Raw genomic sequence first — 27,536 nt, 5'->3', positions numbered from 1 at the left:
CTTATTAGAAAGAAAAGGGGGGCCTTTATCTGAAATAAAAGAGGGCACTTGTTGGGGGTACTTCAACGAGGGCCGCGGTGACTCAGTGCCCCCCCCCCCCCCCGAGATAGTGCTGCCTCTCAGTGATGTAGTTGGCATAGTATAGTATAGTAGTATACAGTATATTAAGTATAGTAGTGGTATAGTAGTATAGTAGTATTCATTACTATTACAATCAGCACCATATCATTGTTGTATAGGTCCGTCCGTCCTAACTATATAAAGCTCACCCGGCCTGTCGATCATATTTCCCCGAATACAATAGTTTTTAGTTTTTAACTGTTTATAATGTTTTACAAAAAAATAAGAATTTCTGTCTACCCCGCTGATTTGTAAATCAACGAAAAAGGGAAAGAAAGAACAACAACAAACAAACAATCAGACAATGACAAATACAATAACATTAACAACAAACGATTGCCTACGTCACAAATCTAAAGGCAATTGCATCAGCCGAGCCATGGCTTACCATAGTTTAGTACACGTCACATAATGTACTATTGATTATGTATTGTGCCAAAAATAGCAATGTATTTGTTTTCCATTTACGTTGAATCTCCTTGCAGCGTACCATAACCAAGGTTGACGTATTTTAGGCGTAGACTATTTTGGGTTTGTGAAACAAAAATCATTATTCAGAGATCCTTTTGGAATTAAAGTTTGCAAGACTAATGAATTCTAGGGTAAAGTGAAAATTCCCAAGTTAATTATCCATTTCTTGAAAGCTGAAATCATCTAGAAAGCGAAGCGTTATCTCATTCGGACTCCGAGAAAGGAGCATTTTTGATTTACAAAAATTAATGTTAAAACACTGCAGAGATTTCAGTAGACGGGACAACAATGAAGGCATCTGAGTGTATTGCCTTTGCGATTGTGGTTGTACTTGTAGCTTCTGTGCTTGACTTAACGGAAGCAGCATTCGGGTTTGGTAAGTCAGAAATCATTTGTTAATGGTATTATAAAGTTAAAGATGAAGTTGAGTTCTGGTCATGCGATTGCATTGTGAAAGAAACGGTGTGGAATCGACCAGAAAAGGTTGGTCATCTACATGTAGCAAATAGCATATAACAATAAGAATTTGTGTGTATTGCAAGGTTGGAATCATCAAAATGATAAGAAATTTGGCCAAGTCTTGGTAAAGTTACAAACACTGTACATAGAAAGATGTATATGGGACTACACGAACACGTGGCTTAAAAATCCTACCCCCGATTTTACGATGTTACATGACATAGATCTAGATCTATTTAGAATATGAAGGCATTTGAAGAGCCATGTTTTTCAGGGAACATGTCTTATCTGATGTTCTTCCACACTTGCATAATAAGATTAAGAATGGTAATGCTCACATATTATTTTCCACCTCTTCCCAGAACTCAACCTTCTCTTTAAGGTAGCTGTGTTGTTAATAATATAACGAATATTCATGCTTTATGATGTTCATCTGATGATTTGTTTGCAATCAGCATGATCAGGAACCAAAACAAATTAAAAGTCAAAAGAGTAGGCCCCTAAACAATTAAAAATTAAATAAATAGGTAAGGGTTGCTGGTGGGCTTACTATGATTAAGGCATAGCATAGACAGAAATAACTGTGGATAATTCTTTTATACAATTGACATATGTCAACCTTCAGATATAGATGTAGGCGGTCAGTACAGCAGCATGCAGCGGAGCCAGATTCAGGTCTAGGCCTAGTCCTAGACAGAAATAACCGTCTGATTTGGGTCGTTTCTTTAATAAAACTGATATTTGTTGACATTCCCCAATACAGACGGTAACCCAGAGATCTTGTACCGTGGGGGTAGCTAGAGCCAGCGATGTAGATCTACAACTTTTCGTACATGTATGACATTTTCTCCCTGATTTTCTTCATTTAGATCTAGATCTAGGCCTAGATCTAATTTTCTGATTTCTAAATCAGATGTAAATTAGGTTGGTATGTCATTTGTCCTAATTACAGTTATCAACATTTGATAACTTAATATTAAATGCATAATTTACGGAATTACTTATATGAATTATCCAATTTGTATCTCAGAACTGTGAAACAGTACGTTCATGCACTCGAACATAGAGCTATATGACCCGGCGGCCGATATATTTCCGGGTCAACCTACCAAAATATAGCCAATGGCCAATCAGAGCACTCGTTTTGTGGGAGTTCGTTGGTCAAGCCGGCCTGACTCGTACCTAGCTACGGTAGCTATTGGACGTTAGAAAAGAAAAAATGAATATTCATCAACTAAAACCAAGAAGACGGATAATGTTGACGAGACTTTCTCGGATTAATCATTAATTTAAGATCTAAATGAGCAAGCTATCGTAAGTCAAATAAGCCATATACCGTTATGTTGTTTTTTATTTTTATTATAATTGCAGCAGTTATGAGGATGTAAAGAGTGAAAATCTTGTTGCTTATTTCATTCATCGTGGTCTGGTCGAACCGAACCATTTGTTCCGTACAGTCCCGTACAGTCCCGATAGGCCATACTTCAGTCTCTATAATTGGAGGTTTATCGGAGCCAGACGTAGTCTCAGTGGAACAACCGACGATTAGAGAGACTGAAGTTTTCGGTCTAGTCTAGGCCTAGAACTCTAGTCCAAGTTAGTGATGTGCAATGGTACTTTTTTGTTAAATCCAAAAGCAAAATGGAACTAGATTCTAGGTCTAGGCCTAGATCTATATATCATTATTGTTGTGAATGTCCTGATAACACAACCCTCCAATGCTTCTATTTCTAGGAAAGAGTGACCAAGTACTGCTTGAAGAAATCTCCGTTCTCACCCTCCACCATGGGAAGATGACGACAGGAAGAAGATCTAGCCCAGTTAAACAGGTACGATGCAGTAAAACAACTCTTTGGATCTTTAATCCATGTAGCTCATATTCATAGTTTTCTAAAGGTATCAAAGGATTTGCTTTTCCTCAAATTTGCAACAATTATTTGTCGAGGACAGGAAGAAGATCCAGCCCAATTAAATGTAGGTACAATGCAGTAAATGCATGTGTTGGATCTTTAATCTATAGCAGCTCATAGTTGTTTAAAGGTGTCAATGAATCAGCCTTTCTTCAAATTGGCAACAATTATTTCTCGACGACAGGAAGAAGAACTAGCCAAATGAAACAGGTACGATGCAGTAAATAAACTCTTTGGATCTTTATTTCATAGCAGTTCATAGTTTTCTAAAGCCAAGGTCTCAATAAAACTTGTTTTGTTCAAATTGGCAACAATTATTTGTCGATGACAGGAAGATTTAGCCCAGATAAACAGGTATGATGTAGTCAATGAGTGTGTTGGATCTTTACCCACAGCAGTTCTAAAGGTCTCAATGGATCTGCTTCTCCTCAATTTGGCAACAATTATTTGTATTTTCCATTTTTTATAGGTTAAGATTTATTTTAAAGATAAACTCCAGTACTGGTAAAAAAAAAATAATAATTCTCGCAGAATCAAACGAAACTTACACTGAATGTTCAAGATTACAAATAAATGACATGTGCCAAACAATTTTGGAAGAAAATGTATACTGGCTGAGTAATGAGCATAGAAAGACAAGGAAATCAAGGTAGTACTAGCCCCGACACCATGTGTGTTGTCCCATATATAGCTTTCTATGTGAGTGCTTGTTACTTTACCAAGACTCGGTCAAATTTATTATGATTATGATGATTCCAGAACCTTGCAGTGCACACCAATACTTTCATGCTACATGATCAACTGTTTCTGATCCTTTCCACACCTTTTCTTTCACAATGCAATCGCATTACCAGTACTAAAGTTTATCTTTAAGTGAAACAGTGTGAATGAAGGTTACTGAAAAAAAAAATGAAATAAGGAATTTGTACGCAACAATGGTGATCTGAAATTTCACACTGTGTTGTCATTTTATACACTTAAATGATCATTTTCTATTGAAATGCTCTTACATACCATACATGTATGGGTGGCACAATGTTCTGCAATAGAAACGGGCCAAATATTTCTGTAATTTTATGTACAGATAAGGATATGGAATAGAGAGATATGCGGAAGAAATGTTCTAAATTCATTACATATTTTCTTTGCAGCTACAATGTGTTGGGGGTTCAGCAGCCCAAGCATTTACACCTCAAGTAGTACAGTGTTACAACCGAGGCTCAGACGGGTACGACGTTCAGGTAATTGTTTGTTTGTTTTTTGTTGTGCAGGTCTGACTGCTTTAGCATGTAATCACTTGTAAGTAAGCAACCAGGGGACAAACGGCCCCAGTCCTCTGCAGGCTCATGTTGATATATTTAGTGTAAAAAGTATACAATATAGACCATAATCCTAATATTGCAGTGAGAAATTGCTTCTTTTTTTTCCAATGAAAGGTTGGCAGGTATGAATAACATTTGTACATGTACATTAGTTTTGATTAGTTCAAGGAAATGAAATGAGCCAAAATAAAAAATTAAATCTATACTTTTTTTTTCGTGGTTTTTTTTCCAGTGGGAATGCAAGAGTGACATGGACAATGCGTATCGCTTTGGTAAGATAGAGGTCATTTGTGAGGGATACTCTTCGCCCGACGATGAATACATTCTCAGGGGATCGTGTGGGGTAAGTTGTGAATAATCAAATGCAAATTGGCAACTCCATCTTTGATGGGTCTTTTGAGCGGTTATATGACATGTGCTCCTGCGATGATTGAGCTGTGTGAATTTCCTGCACTAACCAAAGACTTAAAGTGGCATGAGGGGACTACGTGGCCTAACTCGGGGCCTTTATTTATTGGGTCGCAAATCATGGAAAGTTACCCAAACAACATTTAATGTCTTTATATCTGGTTTGTAAGTTAAAATGATCAGGTTACATGAACATTGATCAATGAACAAAAATGTACATAACACAGAGTCAAATTAGAATCCTAGTCTCATTCATTAACAACAATACAACCTGGCTCAAGTACAATATAAAAAATGTACTGTATGGCATGAAAAGAGGAGCTTACATAAATTTGGGTGTTACAAATGTTGAGGTCAAAGGTCCTCAGATCATAAACACGTCCGTGCATGTTCACTGTTTTAACCTTGCAGTTGGAGTTCACACTTGAATACACCAAGGAGGGAATGCAACAAAAGAACAGTGGAGGGAACGCTCACAGTTACTATGGCAAAGACGATGGGTCATACGATAACACCTACAACCACAGGTGAGAGCTAGTCTGCAGGCATAGGCTCTAAAGACCATTTTCGTAATTTAATCAAATAATATGCATAATTCTTTGTTAAAGGTACTATTTCCTATTTGCAGACCTGTCAACAAAAATGAAAGGTTGAATTTCAACGGCATTTGAAAGACAATATTTACATGTATTTAGAACTGCAATGCAAAATTAGAAACAAAAACATGTTTAATATCCTAAGATAAAGAAAAAAGAATTGTTAGGTTGTTACGTTTGTACTTATATTTGTTCAATTCTCTCTCATTATATCTTGTGATCTCTAATATACAAAAACACGTCTCTCAAAAAAATATTTACATAAATACTGAGAGAGTGATAGAGAGCTTGTTCTATCGTGTTTAAATAAAACAAATGAAAGCATAACAAAGATACCAGGTTTCAAGCAAAAGCCTGAATTCAGGCACTGGTAAAAAAGTCCAGGTCATAGATTCAGCCTTTTTTAGGTACAAAATAACTCATTCTATGTGATTTTCAGGCCTTCTGATTGATTCTAAATGGCATCTCTGGAATAAATAAATTGTAGTACCCATTATATTAACTTGTCTTGATCAAAACCTTTTTCTTCATTTTGCAGTCAGCAGAAATCGAGCAAGGTGGATTGGCTCTTTCTTGCTATAGTTGGAGTCCTGATGTATGTGATTTATAGAACATGCATAGCCAATACACCCACAGAATATCCTTTACACTCACGGTCAACATTGCTATTTGTAGCCTGTCTTGACTATTATACATTAGGCTTGCGGTTGCACCATGTGAGAGAGGGGGGAGGGGGGGAGGATTAGGGAGTCCTGAAAAGGACTCTCAGTAATCTTTCTTTCTTGAGTGTGTGCAGTCCTGAAAAGGACTGTTGGTTATCTTTCTTAAGCTTATACTAGTTCTAAATCCCCTCTCTCACATGGTGCAAATTAACCCAAGCCTACTGTATATCTACATCACCATGCAAGCCGATACTTATAAGCAGTGTCAAACAACTATTAGTTCTACATGTACTGCTTCTATTCCAAATTATACTACTACTTGCACTACTAATACTGCTGCTCCTGCTCCTGCTACTACTACTACTAATACGATTACTACTATAAGTACTATATGTAGTAATAGATCTACTTCTACCAGCTCTCATGATAATGAGGATGATGATGATGATCATAACAATAGTAATAATACTAATGTTAAAAGTTACTACTCCTACTTGTACAAATGATGATAAATATGCTTTATAGCCTGCTGAATATTGAGCCAAGGAAGTCAGAGAACTTGTGAAAAGCCTCTTGTTTTTTCCATTTAAAAAAAGAAGAAAACTATTGGTATAATTCATGTTATGGAAGAATTGTTAAGACCCCTTAACCGACTCTTACATCAGGGACAGCAGGGACTGACGATGGTTACCCTCGTCCAGGAGGTACAGGCTTTGGCCCAGGGGGTGGTGGTGGTGGTGGTGGTGCACCCCCTCCCCCAGGCTACAGGGACAATGGATACTCAGGAGCCGGCTGCGGTGGAAGCCAGGGCTACTCTTCAGGAGCCAGCAGGGGTGCAGGAACCGGTGCAGGGGGTCTTGGAGGGGGTCTTGGAGGGGGTCTAGGAGGGGGCGGATTCTGGACAGGTGCAGCTGCAGGGGGACTGTTGGGATATCTCTTTGGTGGCAACAGAAAGTAAGTTCATTAATTTTGCATAGCTAGAGTATTAAAATGTAATGCCATGAATATGTGTACCAGAAACTAAGCCTTGGGGTATTTCAATGGGAAGTCCTCCCTGATATTAAGTTGGGATTCTTACGGGTGTTATGGAAAACCAATGTATTAAACTAATCTTTAACCTCTCCTTGCCTAGAGAGGCTTAGTTTGATTAGAATAATGGTGTTTTACTTATATCAATTAGTGGTGTTCCAGTAGTGGCTATGGGTACAGAGGCTATTGGGGCTATTAAAGACCTGATAATTGTCATTCGATCAACATCCCATTTTCTCATTGACACCAACATGTCTTACCCAAACCTCCCACATGTGGTTCATACCTTTGTTTACTTTCCTACTGCTTTAAGTTCATTGTCTTTAAATCTAGTCATCATCCTTTTGAGTCATCTGTAAAACAACTATTACCCAATATCCAGAAAAACTTAGAGCTACATTGTTGGCTTTTGCCAGGTCCCTATCAGTCATGTGTCATCCAGCATGCCACTGCGAAAGATGGTTCATGGTGTGGGGGCCCTGCTCGCACTAGGCCTTTTTTCATCAGCTCGAGTTTGCCAACTAACCCGCTATTTTCAGACTTGGGATATTCCTGAAACTTCATATTGCGTCTTCACCAGACTGATACGTTCACCACAAACTAGCTCCGACGGGCGCAAATTAGCCCACTTTATCCCAAATAGCGGGATATTTTGGAAACAAGACCAAGATTTCTTGGAATATTTTCTCGACCAAATTTCACGCTAATTGCAACTGCGGGCTGATGAGGACGCAAATTAAATGGTTAGTTTACGATCGGGATAGTTAGAATAGCGGGTTATTTGGCAAACTCGAGCTAATGAAGACAGGCCTACTAAGATTTGTATAACGGTGATCTAACCAGGGGAGGGGGGGGGGGGGCATTTCACAAAACTTGTCATCATTGACAAATGACGGTTTGTGTTATAAGCTAGTGACATCCTTGCATCTTATTGGTTATCAGCAGATTTGTCACTGATTTTTGTCATTTATCATTGAAAAAAGGCTTTGTGAAACAGGTCCTTGATCAATCTTTGTTTGTTGTTGCAGTCGTGGCTACGGAGGATACGGAGGTTATGGAAGACCTAGGTATGGTGGCGGCTACTCTACACCAAGGTACGGCGGCGGCTTCTCTTCCGGCTGGGGTGGCAGCGGTAGGAGTGGAGGAGGGTTCTCGGGGTTTGGCGGCGGCGGTGGGGGAAGTTCAGGCACAAGAACTGCTTCAGGTCAGTATTCAAGACATTTCTTTTAATTTGTTATTTCTTTGAGTTTCCAGCAACCATAGTATTATTTTAAAGGGATTGGGTAACTTTGTCTCAGATTCTGAAACAAAATCCTGGATTTAGCTCATGCTGCAATGATAGTTATAAACCTTTGGGTCATTCAGGAACCCCATGACTTTCACAAGCGGATCGCTTGTCTGATTATCAAGATATTTATGATTGGAAATCAATATCAAATTTTGCGTTTTCCTAACGTTTTTCATAACACTACAGTCTATTGGGTAAAACGAGTATGGTCAAACCGGTCACTCCAGATTTTTACTTGTTTAAAGGTAAAGACCAGTATTGGAAACGCCCCAATTTCAAAAAATGAAATGGAAGCTCTCATTACCAATCATGTGAAAGAATATGTTTTGACTAATACATGATGATAAAAAATTTGCCGGAAACCGCCTACTAATTCATATATTTGGTAAATTTGTTTCTCTCATGGTCTGTGAGAGATATAGGGTAGTCCCATATACATCTTTCTGTGTATAGTACTTGTAACTTTACAAAGAATGGGCCAAATTTCTTATCATTTTGATGATTCCAGAACCTTGCAGATGCTAGATGCTAGATGATCAACCTTTTCTGATCGATTCCACAACGTTTCTTTCACAATGCAATCGCATGACCATAACTGGTCTTTACCTTTAAGGCACTTCATGATACTTTTGAAGCACATTTTTTTTTAGGGCTTCAATATTAAACCATATCACAGACACTGATGACATGTAGGGTCATGCATCTCAGATTTAACATTGCTAAACGATCCCTTTAAACTGCTCTTTGTTACTCTTCTTTCTGCAGGTCTTTCTCTTTGTTATCATTATCCTGTAGTGTCTAATTAATGTCTTATTTTTCTTTCTCTTTTTTATCATGTTGCAGGTTTTGGTGGCACAAGACGGCGATGAAAGTTGTCTGCCTGGCTGAATGGTTACGCTCTTAGTATCTGAGCTGTTCATGAAGAGGATCAACTAACCAAAATATGGTACCTCATAATTATGCCAAAAAAAGAAAGATGTTGTATTGCCCTGTAGGTGCCAAAACATGGGTTGGTCGGTCAGATTTTTTTTTTTTTTTTTTTTACTCCTCCTTTTGGCTAATATTTCTCAGTTTTGAATGCTTTGATACATTTTTTTCTAAAAAAAGGTTTAAACATTTTTGTTTAAATTTTTTAAACCAACCGTAGATTTCAAGTTTTTTTTTGTAGGTCGCAAAGGGCAATACAACGTCTTTTTCTAAAAGGTCTTATGGGTGGGGATCGCTAGCCGCCGCAGCGGTATAGGGCGATTCTTTGAATTTTGTCCCATACGACCCCTAATTTTTTTTTTTCTCTCATATTGCATCGAGTAGTGCTTTCTCTTATCACTACAACTACTCACAGTTGTTAATACTGTATCAAGATATTTACCATTTGTGGAAGAAATGTATGGGCAATTGTCAAATGTCGTATGGGACACATTGCATGGAATCGCCCTTTATTAATATTTATAATGCACAAAGCACATGTTTCACATCTGCCAAGAGGCATTTCAAATCAATTTAATGTATGTAACTCAGTTAACAACATGCATTCACCTAATGTTACACGTTGGACAAAGCAAAGGGTAATTCTGTTTCCATAGACTTCGCACTAATAGTCTTATTTTATACGCCCATGTACAGCACTAAGATTAACTCTGCATTTATTCTGCGTCATCTGTAATAATATGTGCCTTATCTAGTTATTCGTAATCATTTGACCATTCATACTGCACTACCGGTAAGCAGAAGATCATTAGCATTACAATGGCTGTAACTTAAGAACAAAAATGTGATTATTGGACACCAAACTTCTCAAATTAGGTAGGTACCAATCCATTTCAACTCGTTTTAGTCACTCTCATTTTATGTGAAGGTGTACCATGTATAGAATATGTAGAGCAAAGTGGGTTACTGGAAATTTGCTGCATATGGTATACACGTGTGTGAACTTCCTTTTGCCGCCCACATGGCAATATTTGTGATTCTACAAGATATGATGCTGATTGGATTCCTATAAAAAAAATTGTATAGAGCTTGACATATCTGCATTTCTTTTTCCTTCAGTGTGTGTTTCCATATTTCTGCAACAGCGCCCTCGTTATATTAAGTTAGGGGCAAGTTTTTCTTATGTACGATACAAAATGTATGATCAATTCATTCAAGCACAATGAACATCTCCGTATTTGGTAAATAAACAAATTTATTAAATTGCTTATTTTACACAAATTATGTATATATCATGTATTTATTATTTCTTGTGTTTTCAGTTGTAATTTTTCTAAATTGAATAACTGTAAATTTTATGAAATTCCTGTGTATATCCTATAATTTCCTTATACATTTGGGAAGTGCTTGTGCAAGTACTAAGATGTAACGTTTGGTTTGTGATTTTTGTGCCATATGCTAAAGGGTTTACATGTAATGAATTTGCATATAATGTCTATATGCAGAGACGCTGTCCTAGGTTTATTTGGCATCATCTTTCAATCATTAAACAAATATTTTATTGAGGTTCTGTGTAAGTTGTCTCAAATTTTTTGAAGTTTTCCTTGTAGTTCAAAATGAATGGGGGAAGAATGGAGGTGTCGTGGTATAGTGGTTTGATCGCTCAACTCTCAATCCAAGGGTAGAGGGTTCGAGTCTCAGCCCGGCGCTAACGTCCTTTGGAAAGATATTAATCCAGATTTGCCACCCTCCACCCGGGTGTAGAACCCAGGAAGAACAGCATTGAAGCTGGTGAGGCTTCCCTGGGTAAACAATATCATTATTATTATAGTGACACTACCGGGGTATTTTATTTTTTGAAATCTCCTTTTTTGTTTAAAGGCCCACTGCACTACTTGTAGCTACTTGCGCCCTCTATGCAACAAACAATGCCTAATCGGTGACCATTGGTCCCCCATGATCCTCTTTTTCTTATGTTAACTTAGAGCTGAGTTGATGAGAAAACCACCTGTCCAGTGACCTTGTAGGGCGGTCTAATCCGTCCTGTAAACTATGGCAGATAAGCTTTAATAGCCAGGGAGCTTTTAGTAAAAACTGTCATAAGTTTCGAATCCAAGTTCATCCCATTGAAAATTAACAAAATATGATAACATGCTTGCATAGGTTAGTTAATTGCAATTGTCCGGCTCGATCGGCCCTCTTTACATTCCACTCCAGTCCGCAAAGGTGTTCAAGTAAATAAACATCGAAAAAACGCATTTCTTTCTTAAAATGTCTTTTTATATATGCTTGTCATAACCATGTATATATTAGCATTATCCTATATTTGATTACTTTAAATCAAAACAATTATACACCATGTCAACTTGAGACTAGAGAGTCTGTTTTTGTTGGTAATAGTTTAATGGCGTTAAGTCAGTATTGAATATATATGCCTTATCTTCAGTTTCATAAGAAAAATCAGTTATCCGTTAAGAAAACTGAAAATAAAGATTTGTAATGATATAATTAATTAACCAATATCGCAATTTATTAATAGGAGTCTGCAGATGGTTTGCAACTTCGTATTTCTGCTTTTTTTAAAATCTGTTTACTCTGGTCAGCCTGGTTTATGAAAAGTCATCTAATGGTTCTCCAGAGCAATTAATATATTATATTTTCCCCTGTGGAGTGACACAACTACATAAATGGGTAAAATGAAATGGAAAGTTGCATTAAGGCTGATTTGGGCAGAGTTTTGCTGTATTTTTCAATGGTGACAGGGTGACGTGATGCATTTGTGCCATGAGACTCTCAAGAAAGGAGATGAGAAAAACAAAAATTAAAAAAATCTCTTGAAGGGCTAAAGCGATATGTGTATTTTTGTTATTTTTGATAATGGCAACATTTTGAAGAGAGTGTATCACTTACCAATATTCAGCACTTTTGTGCCTAAAAGCAAGTCGAAATCAGTAAGTAATCAGCAAGTGTATGACGAATCCTTCTTTCTTATTTGGGAAAGTAAGACAAACAGAAACAAAACAAAACAAATATGCTGTGTCTTTTTGTGTGTGTGTGTGTGTGTGGGGGGGGGGGGGGGGGGGGGGGGGGGGTTATGTCCTCATATTCGGTGAATAGATGTATAAAGTTATTAATTATGTTCATATGAATTTGTAATAATAAAGGCATAATTCCGTTCATGGGTCCTTTTCTTCTAGATAAGAAATAGCTAATATATTTAATTCATTTTATGTCTGATTTGTACTATTTTAAAGATAGATTGTATTATTATTCTTACTGTAATAAAAATATATATATACGTAACTGAAACGTTCTAATTGTTCTACTGTTTCATATGCCTTGTTTATTTCTGCTAGTATTAAAACTGTTCCCGTCCTTCCATTTTAACGCGTTTCTTACGGTTTGACCGACCGCCTGAATTACCCCCGGGCGAACGGGCCCTCCCGGTGCCACGAAGGCGTGGCTTGTGTATGCATATTTGTAGGCCTACATTTGCCCCCATTGGATGAGGCGCATCCGTATGCATAATTAAGAGCATACGCTGTTCCGGGAAGCGAGACGTGGCATAAGTCGTGCATATTCGTGAGTCCCGTGCTGTCTTGTGTAAAAATCAACATTCTCCGCGACCACGCAACCATCGACAGAGTCATGAATATTCATACGTTTGCAGTACGAGGCTGCATGTGTGCCAAACAATGTTGGTACAGTGTAGCAGAATATTCCTTTTGAGATAGAAACAACGATGAATTCTTTCCCATTCTTTCGTATAATACATTGTTCACCATTATCAGATTATGAAGATGAAAGTCACATACCGAACATTTCAAATAAATTAAATTGATTTTTTTTTAAACAGTAATATATTGTCCATATCAATTCCTTTCATAGCAAAAGCGCTCCTCACAATTTCTGTAAATTTGGCAGTTTAACGCTACGCGTACCGCCTTGACCGGACTGTGCGGTATCTGTGCAGTTCTGTGTGTAGAGAGGTCGGGCTGTATTCATTATTTCTTGGGGGTGCATAAATTGCTCTAATTATATACGTACGCGTGTAATGCGTATTGTGACGGCACTAAACCCATCCCACTCATTGTTCCCCTATTTTCATAATGGTACTGACCCAATGAAATGTAGTGCAGTGCGCTCGTACGCGCTGCGCTGCGTGTGTACATGTACTGTACTTATGCATGTTCAGTTATATGTATACGCATAGCATTACGTACATGCATACAGGGCTAGCTGGCACAAAACACTGGGTCGGGCTTCTAAAATGGGACATGAAGCATGATTTGACATGAAAATTGACGGAGCTAAAAATGAATCAATCAAAATGAAATTTATATGTATGAAAAGCTTACGTATCATATGTCATTGTCTGTGATTGAGGATTTACAAATTTGACGCAAAACGCGTTGCTGCAAAGTTAAAGATTGGTTTATTGAAATGCAATCGAGCACAGTGCGACCGATCCATTGACATTGTGTATGAGAGAGTAATTTTTTTTAAATGGATTGTAAAGTTCAACGTCAAAGTGACGGAGTTTTTTTTCAAGTAAGGGCATGGTTTTACATGGAATGTAAAGGAAATGTTTCCTTCTTCTCATATCTCGATTGAGGATATTATTCTCAATTTCGATTTTTAATGGTAAAGAAAAGTGTAAAAAGATGTCGAGAATTTTACCATATGTCATGTAATATAAAATGCGCGCGGGTCGGTTGATCTCCCAAAAGGAGCGCGAAGGAATTGATATGATTATTTTATATAAATTCAGTATCATTAATAAAATGAATGCGATGTTTTCTACTTCTTAACTGTAAAAACCGGCATTTATTATTTTCTATACAATCATTTTCTCACTAGTTTGAAGTTTGGACTTGAAAAAATTGCTCTTGTCTCCTGACTCCATGATTTAAGCTAAGGACCCTTTCTCTCTCCCCCCCCCCCCTTGTCAACTGTCCCCCCCCCCCCCCCCCCCTCCTCTCACCCTTTGAACCTGGATCCACCCCAATAAGAGATTTTCAGTGGGATATAATAAAAAGTAGTGTGCAAAATAATTAATGTGCATCTTTATTTTCACCGGCACTAACATAGAAATGTGTATGACTTTCGCGTGTCGGATATAGATGAAAATAAACGACTGAATAAAAACCGCTTGTTATTTCATTTATTCTTCACATGTTTTTTTTTCGGGTTTATATATGGCAATTGTATCCGATAACCAATTTAAAATCGTGAACAATGGAATCTATGACGGCAATTATATTCCTTTTTTTTAAAGATAAAATGAGAAGGAATCAACATCTTATCGCGTCAAGACTGTCCTAACCATCCCCTTCTGTCTTTCTCTCTCTCTCTCTCTATCTCTTCCTCTTTTTTGTGCAATGATAAGATTTCGTCACTAAATGTCATTTGAAGGAAGAAAACAAATTAGAAGTGCGACGTCCTGTTACCCTTTTATAATGGTCGCATACATTTTGTTTTTAAACGGATGAGTTTTAAAGAATTCTTTCTGATGATATTTAGATGGTTTGATAGTGTTTAATGTATATTATGCGAGAAACACCTGAAGAGTTCCGTCGCAAATCGCAACACATTGTATCTCCATTTTTTCGAGTTGAGGTATTTGCGATTGACATTACTAGAATAATTATAAAGAAAATAACGAGAATTAATGTTGACAATTTGTACAATAATTTCAAAATAATTTCTGTGAATGTATAAGGAGCGGGGTATCAAATGAAAGGCATATTTTTATTTTTCGAGAGTGGTGTTACTTTAACATTTTCGAAACATGGCGCTTGACTCGTTTCGGGGTGAATCTCCTCATTTCTTCATCACATTTTTGTTATTGCTAATTTATTGTTTTACTTACGACGTTAATGTTTCAACGATACTTTCCCGATACACGCGCGCTTAGAATTACAAGTCAAGATGCTGTCTATCATGAAATGATCCCACTTGAGGATTAAACATCCGGGAATTTGATGCTCCCAGATAGCTCCCTATCCTCTTGATTTTTGTTATGCTAGTACAATCTAGAAGACATCGACCTGGGATTTGAAAGAAGCTTTGAATGATGGTAATCGAGTAGCATCCAGGTATGTGATGCTCACATATAGCTCCCTATCCTCCTGATCTTTGTTATGCTAGTACAATCTAGAATTAGACACCGACCTGGGACTTGAAAGAAGCTTTAAATGAGTAGCATCCGGGTATTTGATTTCTCTCAGATGTGTCTGACTTTTCTTTCGATCCTTCATCCGAATCTAAACAATCCTGACAATAACGCGTACCTACTTTGAGAGATGTTCAATCCCAAGACCTATTTATCTTTAATTATATAATATATATCCCCTATTTTTCCATATTCGTGGATCAAAGGAATTCTCAAGAAACTCTAAAAGAGGACACACAAACGAAATTATCGACTTTCGATCGCGTGCAAGGTCTATATTACACCAACTTTTGAAATACCTACTTTGATTGGCTATTTTCGTAATCTAAGTATTAAATGTATATCTATAATGTGCCTCGATACAAATTGTTTCATTTATCTGTTACGAATAATTGTATTTAAAAAGTCAGAATGAAAATTGCATGTATTACGTGTTGTTATTAGGGCAAGCCATAACGTTTGTCCTACATAGTAACGACTCATGTACGTAATTTCAATTCTGAATATTGAGAAACATTCATTTTTAACAGGTAAATGAAATAATTTGTATGTAGACGCCTCCCAAAGGCATATGCATTAATTTGGTTACATTACGTAAATGGCCCCTAAATTCGCCTTTTTTTTTTGGAAGTGATTATCTCAATCCTTATTATGACAAATACTGATACCACCAGCCTAACTTAATCTGAAGCTACATGTGAGATTATGTCATGTGTATGTTCCCACGCATATGTTTATTACTCTCTTATTTATTTGAGATATATGGAGATGGATAGGGGAGAGAGATAGGGAGATGGACGAGGAGAGAGAGAGAGAGAGAGAAAAGTGAGTTTGAGAATAATGTTGCTGAGTGTATTTCAGTTGTATAGAAAAAACAGGGGACCAAGAACAGAACCCTGAGGTACACCATATTTAATAGAAGCAAGTTGGGAACTAGTACCATTCACCACAAGCCACGGACTCCATAATGCGCAAGTTTACCGAGGAGGATGCCATGGTCGATGGTTTCAAACGGCTTAGTTAGATTTAAGAATATCCCCAAACAATAATTGTCTCCGTCAATAGCTTTTATGATATGACTTATAAATTAAACACACCCATTTGTGTAGAGAAGTGCTTACGCAATCCACACTGCTGAAAAGTCAAGCTATTCTTTTTACATAGAAACTCATTTAAGCGTTTATAAATTATATTCTCAATAATTTTAGAAAAGATTAGTACAGTGCTATTGCCCTATAATTATTAATGACATTTTTACGGTTAGATTTGTTATACACTAGTACCACTTTAATTATCAGGAATAACTCCAAGAGATAAGGAAATATTAATGAGTGTACATAAGGGATTAATAGAAAGGTGAATGCACTCCTTTATAATTCTAGTTGAAACACCCCCCTGAGCCACTAGATTTAGATGGTTTAAAAGACGATACAATATCGATGATCTCAGATTTTGAAGTTGGTTTTTAGAAACATAGCTGCATTATCATCACACTGTTTCATATAATCATAACAAGATTGTGGAACTTGAGGAATATCTGTACTGCTTTTCATGGGTAATCCAATGAAATATTCATTAAAATTTTCAGCCTTATTCTTGGCTGATGATAGAAGTATTCTATTAAAATCCATCTCTTGACGAAGTGAATGCCTATTTGACCGACCTAACGATTTATTGATATGAGACCACGTTTGCCTAATATCGCCTTTAACACTGTGGAACAAATCATCGCAATAATTGTGCTTGGCTAAACCATGGACCTGTATGTCCATGGCTACAGTCCTATCATCATAGACCTACATTTTTTTTTAATTCTCAGCTGTTGGTCTTTTGACATAACAACCATAAAGCTTATGTTCATGATTTATTATGTTTTCGATGAACCACGAGTTACCCATGGCTTTTAAAATTTACTCTTTATTGATACCTCGGTAAATGGGAAACATGAATTCTGAAAAAAATGTATACAGGGAGTCACGCTGTGGAGAATGTGCGTTACAAATGTGCAGAATAGTACTCGAATCCAGTGACCGGAGTATTAATAATAGTACTGTAAGCCCTTTTTTCAGTTAATCGTAAAGCGTTATTTAAGAAACCGGTATTAATATTATCATCATTATTATTATTTCTTTATCATTATCATTATTAATATTGTTGTAATTATTATTATGTTCATTGCCTTTCTTTCAGAGGTTAACCAAAACATTACAAACAAAAACGGCTGACATGGCAGAAGTCACTAGATCTATTTCAAATCTTTCCTTGACTTGTATCTTTACTTTAATATCCTTGTTTTTTGTCTGTTTCTATCATTATTATCATTTAATTCTAAGAGAAAAAACAAATTTCAAAATTGTCTACCTTTGTTTTTTTTTAAAGAGGAAAACCAAATAAAAAATAAATAAAACATATATTTATTGTTTAACGCTTTAATTTCACTACTTCTTTTGTCCGCGCTTCACCTCGTCATTGCGTGGCTTGACTTGATTCTTCAACTTAACATTGACGATACTTCAACTTAAGATTGACGCATACTTCAACTTAAGATTGACGCATACTTGAACATTTTTCTCCTGGTATCGAAAAGTGGCGTGATTTTATCACGAATACTGATTTATTTTCAATAAATACTGGGGTAAATCTGATGCAGAATCAATCCACGCTCCACCTTGCTGAAGCTGAAGCGAAGTCCAGAAGCGAAGTCCAAAACGTTTAAGCTCTTTCTGCAAGAAGCAGCAACTGCATGTGAGTATGCTTACTCTGTTTAAGCTTTCATCTTCATAATTATTAGCCCAATTATATCCTGGTTTGCCAAGATTGGCAATCAGCACAAATATGTACACTGTCGCTCATAAAGGTGGAATATTTTTTTTTTATCCCAATTTATGGAATAATTTTTAAAAATAATTTAAAAATAATAGATCTAGATAATAGTATACATTCTCAAATTGTGTTGAACAATAATTTGCCAATGTGTGTTTTGCGTGACTGCTAAAGCATGTGTATGCTACTATGCTTATCAACTAGGGGACCTATGCCCTTAAGTCATAAATGACAGTAACGAGGATTAATGCCCCACAAAAGGGCACTAATATTGCACATCGACACGGTTTTGATCCTGGGGCTTCACAGTTACGAGGCCATTGCTTTGTCACTAAACCATGACTGTACGCAGCGGGGGCTAGGGTAGGGGGCAGTTCCATAAATATAAAAAACACAGAAAATGCAATAATTTTTCAATAATTTATTGCATTTTACCCCGGTTCCCAACATAAAAAAATATTCTGTGTGCCCATGCCTTGAGCCAAACTACAGCTGGTTCTGGCTATTATTACCAGGTGCAAATAGCAATGCATTGTTCTGGTAAAAGTAAGTGTAATTTTCTTGTGTGGACACCATCTGAGCAAGTGATTGTAGATGTTCTGTATGATCAGGAGTGGGTGGGAAAACAGTTGCATCATCTTAGAGGAATGTATTTTGGACACTTGCTTCCAGCAATTTCTACCATGATAGCTCATGGACACTTGAAGATAAAGGGCCTCTAAACATGTCTAAATTGTTCTACATCAATCAAGAAAGATTTACCGAAATAGTAGAAAATATTAAAACTGATCATTGCACTTTTGTGCTGATCAAATACTTTTTTGGTAGATCTCCATGATTTAAAGTATATTTCAAGAAATGAGTCAAACACAGTAATTTCCCTGAAAAGTCCTGACCTGAAGCCCACAGTGACACCCACAAATTTATCTGTCCTTATTAACTGTCAGTTTTTCAAAAGTTTTTTATTACATTATGCTACATGTACTTTGCTCTGAAAACTGGAGTTACACAAATTTGTATTCTAAAAATGTACACTGCAAAACATATGATTGGATATTCAAACAAAATAGGATTAAAAATGAAACTGCCTGTTCTTGTAAAAATTGTAATTCCAGGAAATCAGTAAGATAATCCTAAATCAAGTTCTTGTATGAATCATCTCTGCAAAGAGCTTTTATAGGTTGAACTTTTCTCGGAGTGGGAATATATGTACAAAAATATCAAACATTTTCAAGAAATTAAAGTCTTAAAAATTCACTTTATAGTAGTTATGTTAACAGATAGACCAACACATTCTGCCCTGTAAATTGTGGTCAGGAGCATATAAAGTTTACCCGAAGATAACGTTAAATTACCGGTATTTGCACTATTTTGAGCCCTTATCTCATTCAGTAAAACGAATTTCAGTAAATAGATTTGTGTTTATTTAAGCATCTTATTTTTGTCAATTTTTGTTTTCAAAACAGAATCACTGTAGCTGTGCCATGTAAGTGCAAGCTGATTTCCAGTTGGTTTGAAGTCCTGACCATAACTTATGATATTTAAACTGCTGAATGTGTTTGATAAAAATATGTTTTGAAACATATATATTTTTTTGCAAACTTGCTATGCTCCACCCTAAGGAAACAACATACACCTGTCGACTACACAACCATCTTCTACAATAGAGGGTGGATTGTATTTTCCCCTAGCTTAGCACATGCTCATAATAGAATGGCAGTTTTCATGTACAATTTACCCCCTCATAGCCTATGTATTCTGTGTGATGCTAAAGAATGTCTGACCTACAAGGGGAATGAGATCTGGAAGATTATTATTATTTTTTTTATATTTTTTTTAATTGTTTTATAATTTTTTTTTACAGTGGAGCTTCAGCAAGTTTACAAAAACAAAAAATCATTCATAAAATATTATAAAAACTCTTAAACACATTCAGAAGTTAAAATGTCAAAACAAAATATTTTAGGCTGTCTATCCATTATCTCACTCTCTTCTTTATTTGAATTGAGAGCCTGTACAAACTATGTAACTCTTATCGAAAGATGGCGCATTTATATTATATTGACTAGGCTTGAGGGGTACATCGGAAATATTGACCAAGCTCAGATCATATTGCCCCGAGTCGAAGACAAGGGCAATATGGTCTTAGCGCGGTCAATATGTCTGATGTACCCCGAAAGAAGCCCAGTCAATATAATTATTATTACCTATTTTATTTATTTATTTTTTTATTTTATTTTTATTTTTTTTTTAAGGGTGGAACATCGCTCAATATCGCCCTCTGTTTTTGTAAAGTGGTCTACAGGGAAAACCCGGAAGAAGGCGACATCGCAAATGTTTCCTCCTCCGGTTGGGGATTCGTAGTAGCGCGCAAAATACAAGTTTTTATTTTGCAGCTAAAATGCCTTGTATAGGTAATAATGCTCTCTATGCATTTAGAAATATCAATCTACATGTATGCACTCTAACTGAATCTAAATATGCTTTGTTTTACCAGCAGTTAAAGTGCAATTATTCAACCTTTTGTTCGTCAAGTAATCATCCTCCTCGCTGGTCATTGGAAAAGTATGTAGATTGTAGAGTCAGTTGATACATGACCGTGAGGCATGTGTTAACGTAGATTTTCAGCTCAAATAAAAAACTTGTTGAAAACTAATACCAATTATGAACTAAGCATTGTCTTGCATATTCCTTTCCAGTTCATGCCTTCTGCTGTATTAAAATAAAGAGTAAGACTTTGTATAATAGATCAGCTTAGAAAAAGATTATGAATGTTGAATTATGTGAGGAAATCTTTATTAATTAATGATTAAATGTAGATAACTATGATGATGATGATGGTTAAATGCATCTCAAGAATACGATTAATAAACTAACATCGTATGGCCCATTACTTCCATTATATCCTTTCCCTTGTAATGATTTTGTGATAAATAGAATTTTTAGAAATGAGAGAGAAAGAGCAGTACAGTCTACTCCCGTTATAATAACCACAGATAGAACAAGATTTTGTTATAACGAGGCATTTCTCCTAGTCCGATTTCAACCATGCGCACATGTGTCTATGTGTTCAGTATACATGTGATCCCTGCAAAAGACAGTGGGGAGACCAGTAATCTCCTTCTAGTAAGGTTAGTCTGATTAATCAGACCCGCTAAGTATTTATATATTCTTTTGTACAGTAGCTATTTACTTCTAATGCAGTGCGTCATGCAGAAAGGGGAACGTGATAGGTTCTGTGTTGTAAAGACTAGGGTTTAGCCATAAAGAGGCTGAGAAGTAGAATAGTCACTGAGAGAGTGATAACTTTGTTTTGGAAGAAGGTGTTCTTTGTTTCCCCCTAGTTATAACATGCATGTACTGGCAAAGGGAGAGAATTCCTTTTTCGCCCTCCTTTTGGAGAGGGCTGTTGTTTAATTATATGATTACTAGCAGGACCCGCGGAAATCCGCGGGATCCTAGACGGGGGCGGTGGGTGTAAATAGATATATAGAGACTGTCTAAATTAAAACCACCAAGAACTTTATTTGCCATTCAGGCCATTAAGAAATATACATGTTAAGCGTCCCCGCCCGCTTCTTTTTTGGGGGCCGCCTTCTATTTTTTTTTTTGAAATTTTTTTTAAAGTTTTTTTTTTTTTTTTTTTTTAGAAAGAAAAAAAAACAGCGTCCCCGCCTGCTTCCTTTTTGGGGGCCGCCTCCTATTTTTTTTTTTTTTTTTTTTATTTATTTATTTTTTATTTTTGAAAGAAAAAAAACATGAAAAGCACTGCTAAAATGTATTTCTGATTTTAAAAAAGAAAAAAAAATGTACGGAGCGGCCATTTTGAAAGAAAATAAAAAGAAAAAAAAAGGGCCTCCTCCTTCCCATTTTTCGAAAAAACAGGAAGCTAAACATGTATTTTTTTTAATTTGGCCTTATATAAAAATTAAAAAAACGATCCAACTGTACCGGTAGTTATTCTTTAAGCCACTGGAATTGCGTAGAGTTCCGTAGTGTGGCGTACCGACTACGCAGAAATTAGGCTGCGTATTAATGGGGAAAATAGTCCCTGCGTAGGTTATGCGTAGGCTGGCGTATAGGTTTGCTTATGGTTGCTTACTGTGTGGAAAGCTTTTACTGCTTTGTCGATCTGGCGAAGGGTAGCGTACTGTTGCGTAGGCATGTAGCGTAGTGTTGCGTAAAAAGGCGTACTTTCTGCGTCAAGTTTCTACGCTGAAAGTACGCGAAAAAAATTTAACATGTAGAATTGTTTTCGTTCATCTTGCTTACCCCTTTCCATCCCTCAGCATATAGTAACGTAGGCCAGCGTAGTTGGTACGCAACACTACGCAACTCTACGTATTGACCCCACGCCAATTCCCCGCAAGTGTGACAAATCAAGTATTAAAAATATGCTCATCTGACCCTAATTAAACGCCTAAAACCCCCGAGCTTTCGGGGGTTTATGGCCCCTTGAAACCCGTGGACCCCACGCCTATACACTCAACTCGCTGCGATCTGATCTCTCCCCCCCCCCCCCACCAACTTTGAAGAACGTAACCCCTGAGCTTTTTGGGGTTTATGGCCCCTTGAAACCCGGGGACCCCACGCCTATATTATATATACACTCAACTCAGGACCCGCGGAAATCCAAGGGATTCTAGAGGGGGGCGCAGGCAAAAAATTAAGTTTTTCATTTCGGGGACTCCATTTCAAATTTTTGGGAAATTTTCGGGGGCTACTTTTTCAACTTTCAGGGGCTCTTTTTTCTGAGGCTACTTTTTCATTAATTCATAAAAGGATAGGCCTACACTTTGTTGAGATTTGTTTAGTAGGCTAAGGTTTCAGGCTTCCTACTTCATAATTGCCTTTGTAAAAAAAAAAAATCATTTTTCTAGTTCAATAACTAAGTTTTCATGCATTGATTTGATGCAAGAACTGTAACATAATAGACCCTAGATTGTGATTATTACTGACCATGAATTTCGATAATCATTTTTCAAAGTAAAATTTTCACAAGAAAATCAGACAGTCGTTTAAAAACGTAGACATTAGTAATACTTTTACTAATTCTAAGCTAAGGTTTCATAAATCTATTCACGAAACTATATTGAAATCGCGGCAATAATGATGCAAACCAACAGATAACAATTTCAAAGTGTCAAATCCAGGGCTCAAATTAATTTTTTGTCCACGGGGGCTCTTCCCCCGAAAAAAGAGCCCCCGTGAGCCTTCTCACGGGGGCTCTTTTATTACTGACGGGGGCTCTAAATACAAATATCCATTGAATTGGTACCTATGATACTCCTCAATTATTTGCTATTTCATCATTATCATTTCAATCAGCATTTTCCCTCTTACAAATTTACAAGCTACATAGCTGTTACTGGCCTGTGTATATAATATATACGCATACAACACTGATCTTTATGATATCTTTAACGTGACATATCTTCTTCTCCCCTTGCAAACGAAAAAGAAAACATGGTCATTAAATGGGATTAAGCGACAAATAATGATTGTGATTCAAATTGATGCGAATATTTGTTTGAATAAGCACTATTATTCACCGGAATCATTTTTGTAAAAACAACTTTTACAAATCTCAGCCATGCTTACTGAGTTGAGACGTTCCATTCAATTTAAAATACCCATTACATAATACACTTCTCCTAATCTCAAAGTGATCTTACAGCACAGTGGCAGAATTGGATGGCTGAGATTTGTAAAAGTCGTTTTTACAAAGAAGATTCTGGTAAAAAGCATTGCATATTCAAAAAAATCCTTGCATCAATTTGAATCACAATGATTATTTGTCGCATGGCCCTTTTATTAAATAAACTTGTTTTCTGTTTTGTTTGCAGAGGGAGAAGAAGCTATGTCACGTTAAGAAATCATAAAGATCAGTTGTATTATGCGTATATACATATGATACTAGAACAAATTTTGATTATCAGAATGTCATTTTGGAATACCTCTTTAGCCCGTATTAGTATTAGTATGATCCAATATAAAGCTATTATTCTTTATTTAATTCAGTATAATGCTTTTCCTCAAAAATAGTTTTGCTATTTTTTTAGGATTGAGACGCTAAGAAATGGTTTCAAATGTACATTACACGAACCCTGAACCATTGCAAAATGATGGTGGTTCTCTCTCTCTCTCTCTTTATTTTAATCATGCATTATCAACTACATATAAAGCAGCAACCAAAAACTTAGGGTTATCTGAGATAGATTAGTAGTCCTCCTCTCCAGAATCCCCCTCCCACCCGCTTTAATATCACATTTTCACTTGGCAGCCCAAGGGGGCCAGGGGGGGGGGGGGGGAGGAGGGGGTAAAACCCCCTACCCCCCCCCCCCCGCCGTAGATCTGCCCATGTTTTCATATCATTCCACGCAGGGGCGGGGATCCGGGCGGGGGGGGGGGGGACGGGGGGGGGGGGGTACATGTCCCCCCCCCCCTCAATTTTTTTTAGGGGGGAATCGTCCCCCCTGGAAATTTGAAAAAGTGCAAAACAAATTGTATAGCATATACTGAATAATGACTGCAACACACTTTTAGGCTCTGGAAGGCCCAAGAGTGCAGCGTTTAGACTAATCAAATTGCAAACAAAATCTCGCTCGGTCGCTACGCTCCCTCGCATAACATCCTCGTAAAAAAAAAAAAATCGCATTTCGTCCCCCCCGGTCATTAACAGAAATCGCCGCCCCTGATTCCACGACATTTTGGTCTTCCTCTTCTCCTCAAAAGGGACTTTAAGATTTGCGTGGACGTGGACGTGGACGTGTTACGTCAATAAGGCACTGGCAATCATATGTGACGTCCTTTTAAGCACTGGCAGTGCCTTAAAAGGAGGTCACACGTTGCAGTCCACGTTCTCATCGTGCAAATCAAAAAGTCCCTAATATTGATTTACTGGTCGAGGTTCATTATTTGCTGACAACGAAAAACTTCTCCAGGCCATGACCATGTTTCTGCCCTTGCCCGATCGCCTCCAGCTCCAGCAGACATGGCGCGGCAGCGTGCACACGCACCGCTACTAACGGCGCAGTAGGCCTATAACCACTGCTGACGGCGGCACTGCACTGCGAGCTGAATCGGTAATAATAGGCCTACTCATAACACGAGAAATCTTGCACGCTAATCTTAGTTCCATTTCATTGGTTTAAGGTCTGAAAATTGAAACTCAATATTGTGTTAAAGTTATAACAGAAAAGATTATCTTTATTTTATAATTCCACCGGGGCGATTTTTAATTTTGCAATCGCCCCCGTGAGCAACCTGACGGGGGCGATTTTGTAGCTCACGGGGGCGAATCGCCCACCGCCCCCGTGTATTTTGAGCGCTGGTCAAATCTCTTCGACTCGAGCTCAGCTCAGCTTAACTCACACACACTACAGCGTAACTCCATAGCTCGAACACCGGCGCCGCAGGCGTCGGACGCCTGCGGTGCTCGGTGCCGGTGTTGGAGCTTCCTGCAAGCTCGTCTCAACTCACACACACTGAACAGAAGCCCTGCACTGTATGAAGGCAGCTTGCGACTAAACTGTCAGTCCAATGGTTTTCTTGTGAAAACTTTCCTTTAGAAAATGATAATCAAAATGTAGTATACATTAACCGTCATAATCACAAAATAAGCTTTGATTTCATACCTCCATTCACGAAAACTATATAAAAATCGCGGCAATAATGATGGAAATAGGTCTCTAAGTTTGGACGTGGACGGGAAGCTTCGTGTGTACCTCTGTTGCTTGTGCAGCTACTACAAAGGATATCCTATACAAAGATGCTTTACTCGGGTAATCCCGACCCTGTGCATGGTGCATTTAATACGCAACTTAATGTGAGTGGATAGTCATCGGTCGTGTGTCTACGGATGTCATGTTGAATATCCATGAGGTATCTCTGTCGTCACGCATATCCTGCATTATGCATGTCGCGTCTGTTTTCGCCCTGGACGTCGACACGGAGGAGGACCTCGGGCGGAGTATAGCCAATTCGCTAGAGTAGACTCTCCCGCGGACGACGGCACCGGGCACCGGTACCCCGAGGGCAGGGTTCAGGAGGAGATAGCCGCACCAACTTGGGTCGGCGATCTCATTAAAAAACAATAGAATACAAAGGCCGGCGGAGACGTCGCGCCCCCGCGGAGCCTTAGCGTATTACTATTATAGACTAGCAGGACCCGCGGAAATCCGCGGGATTCTAGAGGGGGCGGGCGGTGTAAATAGATATATAGAGAATGTCTAAATTAAAACCACCAAGAACGTTATTTGCCATTCAGGCCATTAAAAAATATACATGTTTAGCGTCCCCGCCAGCTTCCTTTTTGGGGGCCGCCTCCTATTTTTATTTTTTTTTTTGATTTTTTTTTTTGATTTTTTTTTTTTTTTTTTTTTTTTTTTTTCAAAGAAAAAAAAAAATCGTCCCCGCCTGCTTCCTTTTTGGGGGCCGCCTCCTATTTTTTTTTTTTTTTTTTTTTTTTTTTTTTGAAAGAAAAAAAAACATGAAAAGCACTGCTAAAATGTATTTTTGATTTTAAAAAAGAAAAAAAAAAAAAAAAATTGTCGGCCGCCATCTTGAAAAATAGCCCGAATGCCAGGGAAAATGTATGGAGCGGCCATTTTGAAAGAAAGAAAGAAAAAAAAGCGCCTCCTCCTTCCCATTTTTCAAAAAAACAGGACGCTATAAGCATGTTTTTTTTTTTAATTTGGCCTTACATTAAATTTAAAAAAACAATCCAACTGTACCGGTAGTTATTCTTTAAGCCACTGGAACTGCGAAGAGTTCCGTAGTGTGGCGTACCGACTACGCAGAAATTAGGCTGCGTATTAATGGGAAAATAGTCCCTGCGTAGGTTATGCGTAGGCTGGCGTACAGGTTTGCTTATGGTTGCTTACTGTGTGGAAAGCTTTTACTGCTTAGCAGATCTGGCGTAGGGTAGCGTACTGTTGCGTAGGCATGGAGCGTAGTGTTGCGTAAAAAGGCGTACTTTCTGCGTCAAGTTTCTACGCCGAAAGTACGCAAAAAAAATTAAACATGTTGAATTGTTTTTCGTTCACCTTGCGTACCCCTTTCCGTCCCTCAGCATATAGTGACGTAGGCCAGCGTAGTTGGTACGCAACACTACGCAACTCTACGTATTGACCCCACGCCAATTAGTGACCCGCAAGTGTCACAAATAAAGTATTAAAAATATGCTCATCTGACCCTAATTAAACGCCTAAAACCCCCGAGCTTTTGGGGGTTTATGGCCCCTTGAAACCCGTGGACCCCACGCCTATATTATATATACACTCAACTCGCTGCGATCTGATCTCTCCCCCCCCCCCCCCAACTTTGAAGAATGTAACCTCCGAGC

At 37.7% G+C, this 27,536-nt stretch overlaps 1 protein-coding gene across 1 annotated transcript; it reads left to right on the top strand.

The window, feature by feature from the left end:
* Positions 1 to 595: 595 nt before the first annotated feature.
* Positions 596 to 9,299, top strand: LOC115918877 (store-operated calcium entry-associated regulatory factor-like). The gene is made up of 9 exons (XM_030993120.1): positions 596 to 967; positions 2,785 to 2,879; positions 4,112 to 4,201; positions 4,515 to 4,625; positions 5,102 to 5,217; positions 5,825 to 5,923; positions 6,609 to 6,902; positions 8,006 to 8,181; positions 9,109 to 9,299. The coding sequence occupies exons 1-9, from the start codon at positions 880 to 882 to the stop codon at positions 9,132 to 9,134; spliced, it is 1,095 nt and encodes a 364-aa protein (XP_030848980.1). The 5' UTR covers positions 596 to 879; the 3' UTR covers positions 9,135 to 9,299.
* Positions 9,300 to 27,536: the final 18,237 nt, after the last annotated feature.

This window comes from Strongylocentrotus purpuratus, unplaced genomic scaffold (genome assembly GCF_000002235.5).
Source record: "Strongylocentrotus purpuratus isolate Spur 01 unplaced genomic scaffold, Spur_5.0 spur5_scaffold_20, whole genome shotgun sequence".
In the NCBI taxonomy this organism is placed as follows: domain Eukaryota; kingdom Metazoa; phylum Echinodermata; class Echinoidea; order Camarodonta; family Strongylocentrotidae; genus Strongylocentrotus; species Strongylocentrotus purpuratus.
The sequence above is the reverse complement of the archived record's forward strand: the minus strand, read 5'-3'. Positions and strand labels throughout refer to the sequence as shown.

Bases quoted from the DNA above. Each gene is read 5' to 3' on its own strand.
- LOC115918877 (XM_030993120.1), top strand. From the start codon at position 880: ATGAAGGCATCTGAGTGTATTGCCTTTGCGATTGTGGTTGTACTTGTA. The intron at 2,880-4,111 runs GTACGATGCAGT...TTTTCTTTGCAG, and splicing joins GATCTAGCCCAGTTAAACAG to CTACAATGTGTTGGGGGTTC. The intron at 8,182-9,108 runs GTCAGTATTCAA...ATCATGTTGCAG, and splicing joins AGGCACAAGAACTGCTTCAG to GTTTTGGTGGCACAAGACGG.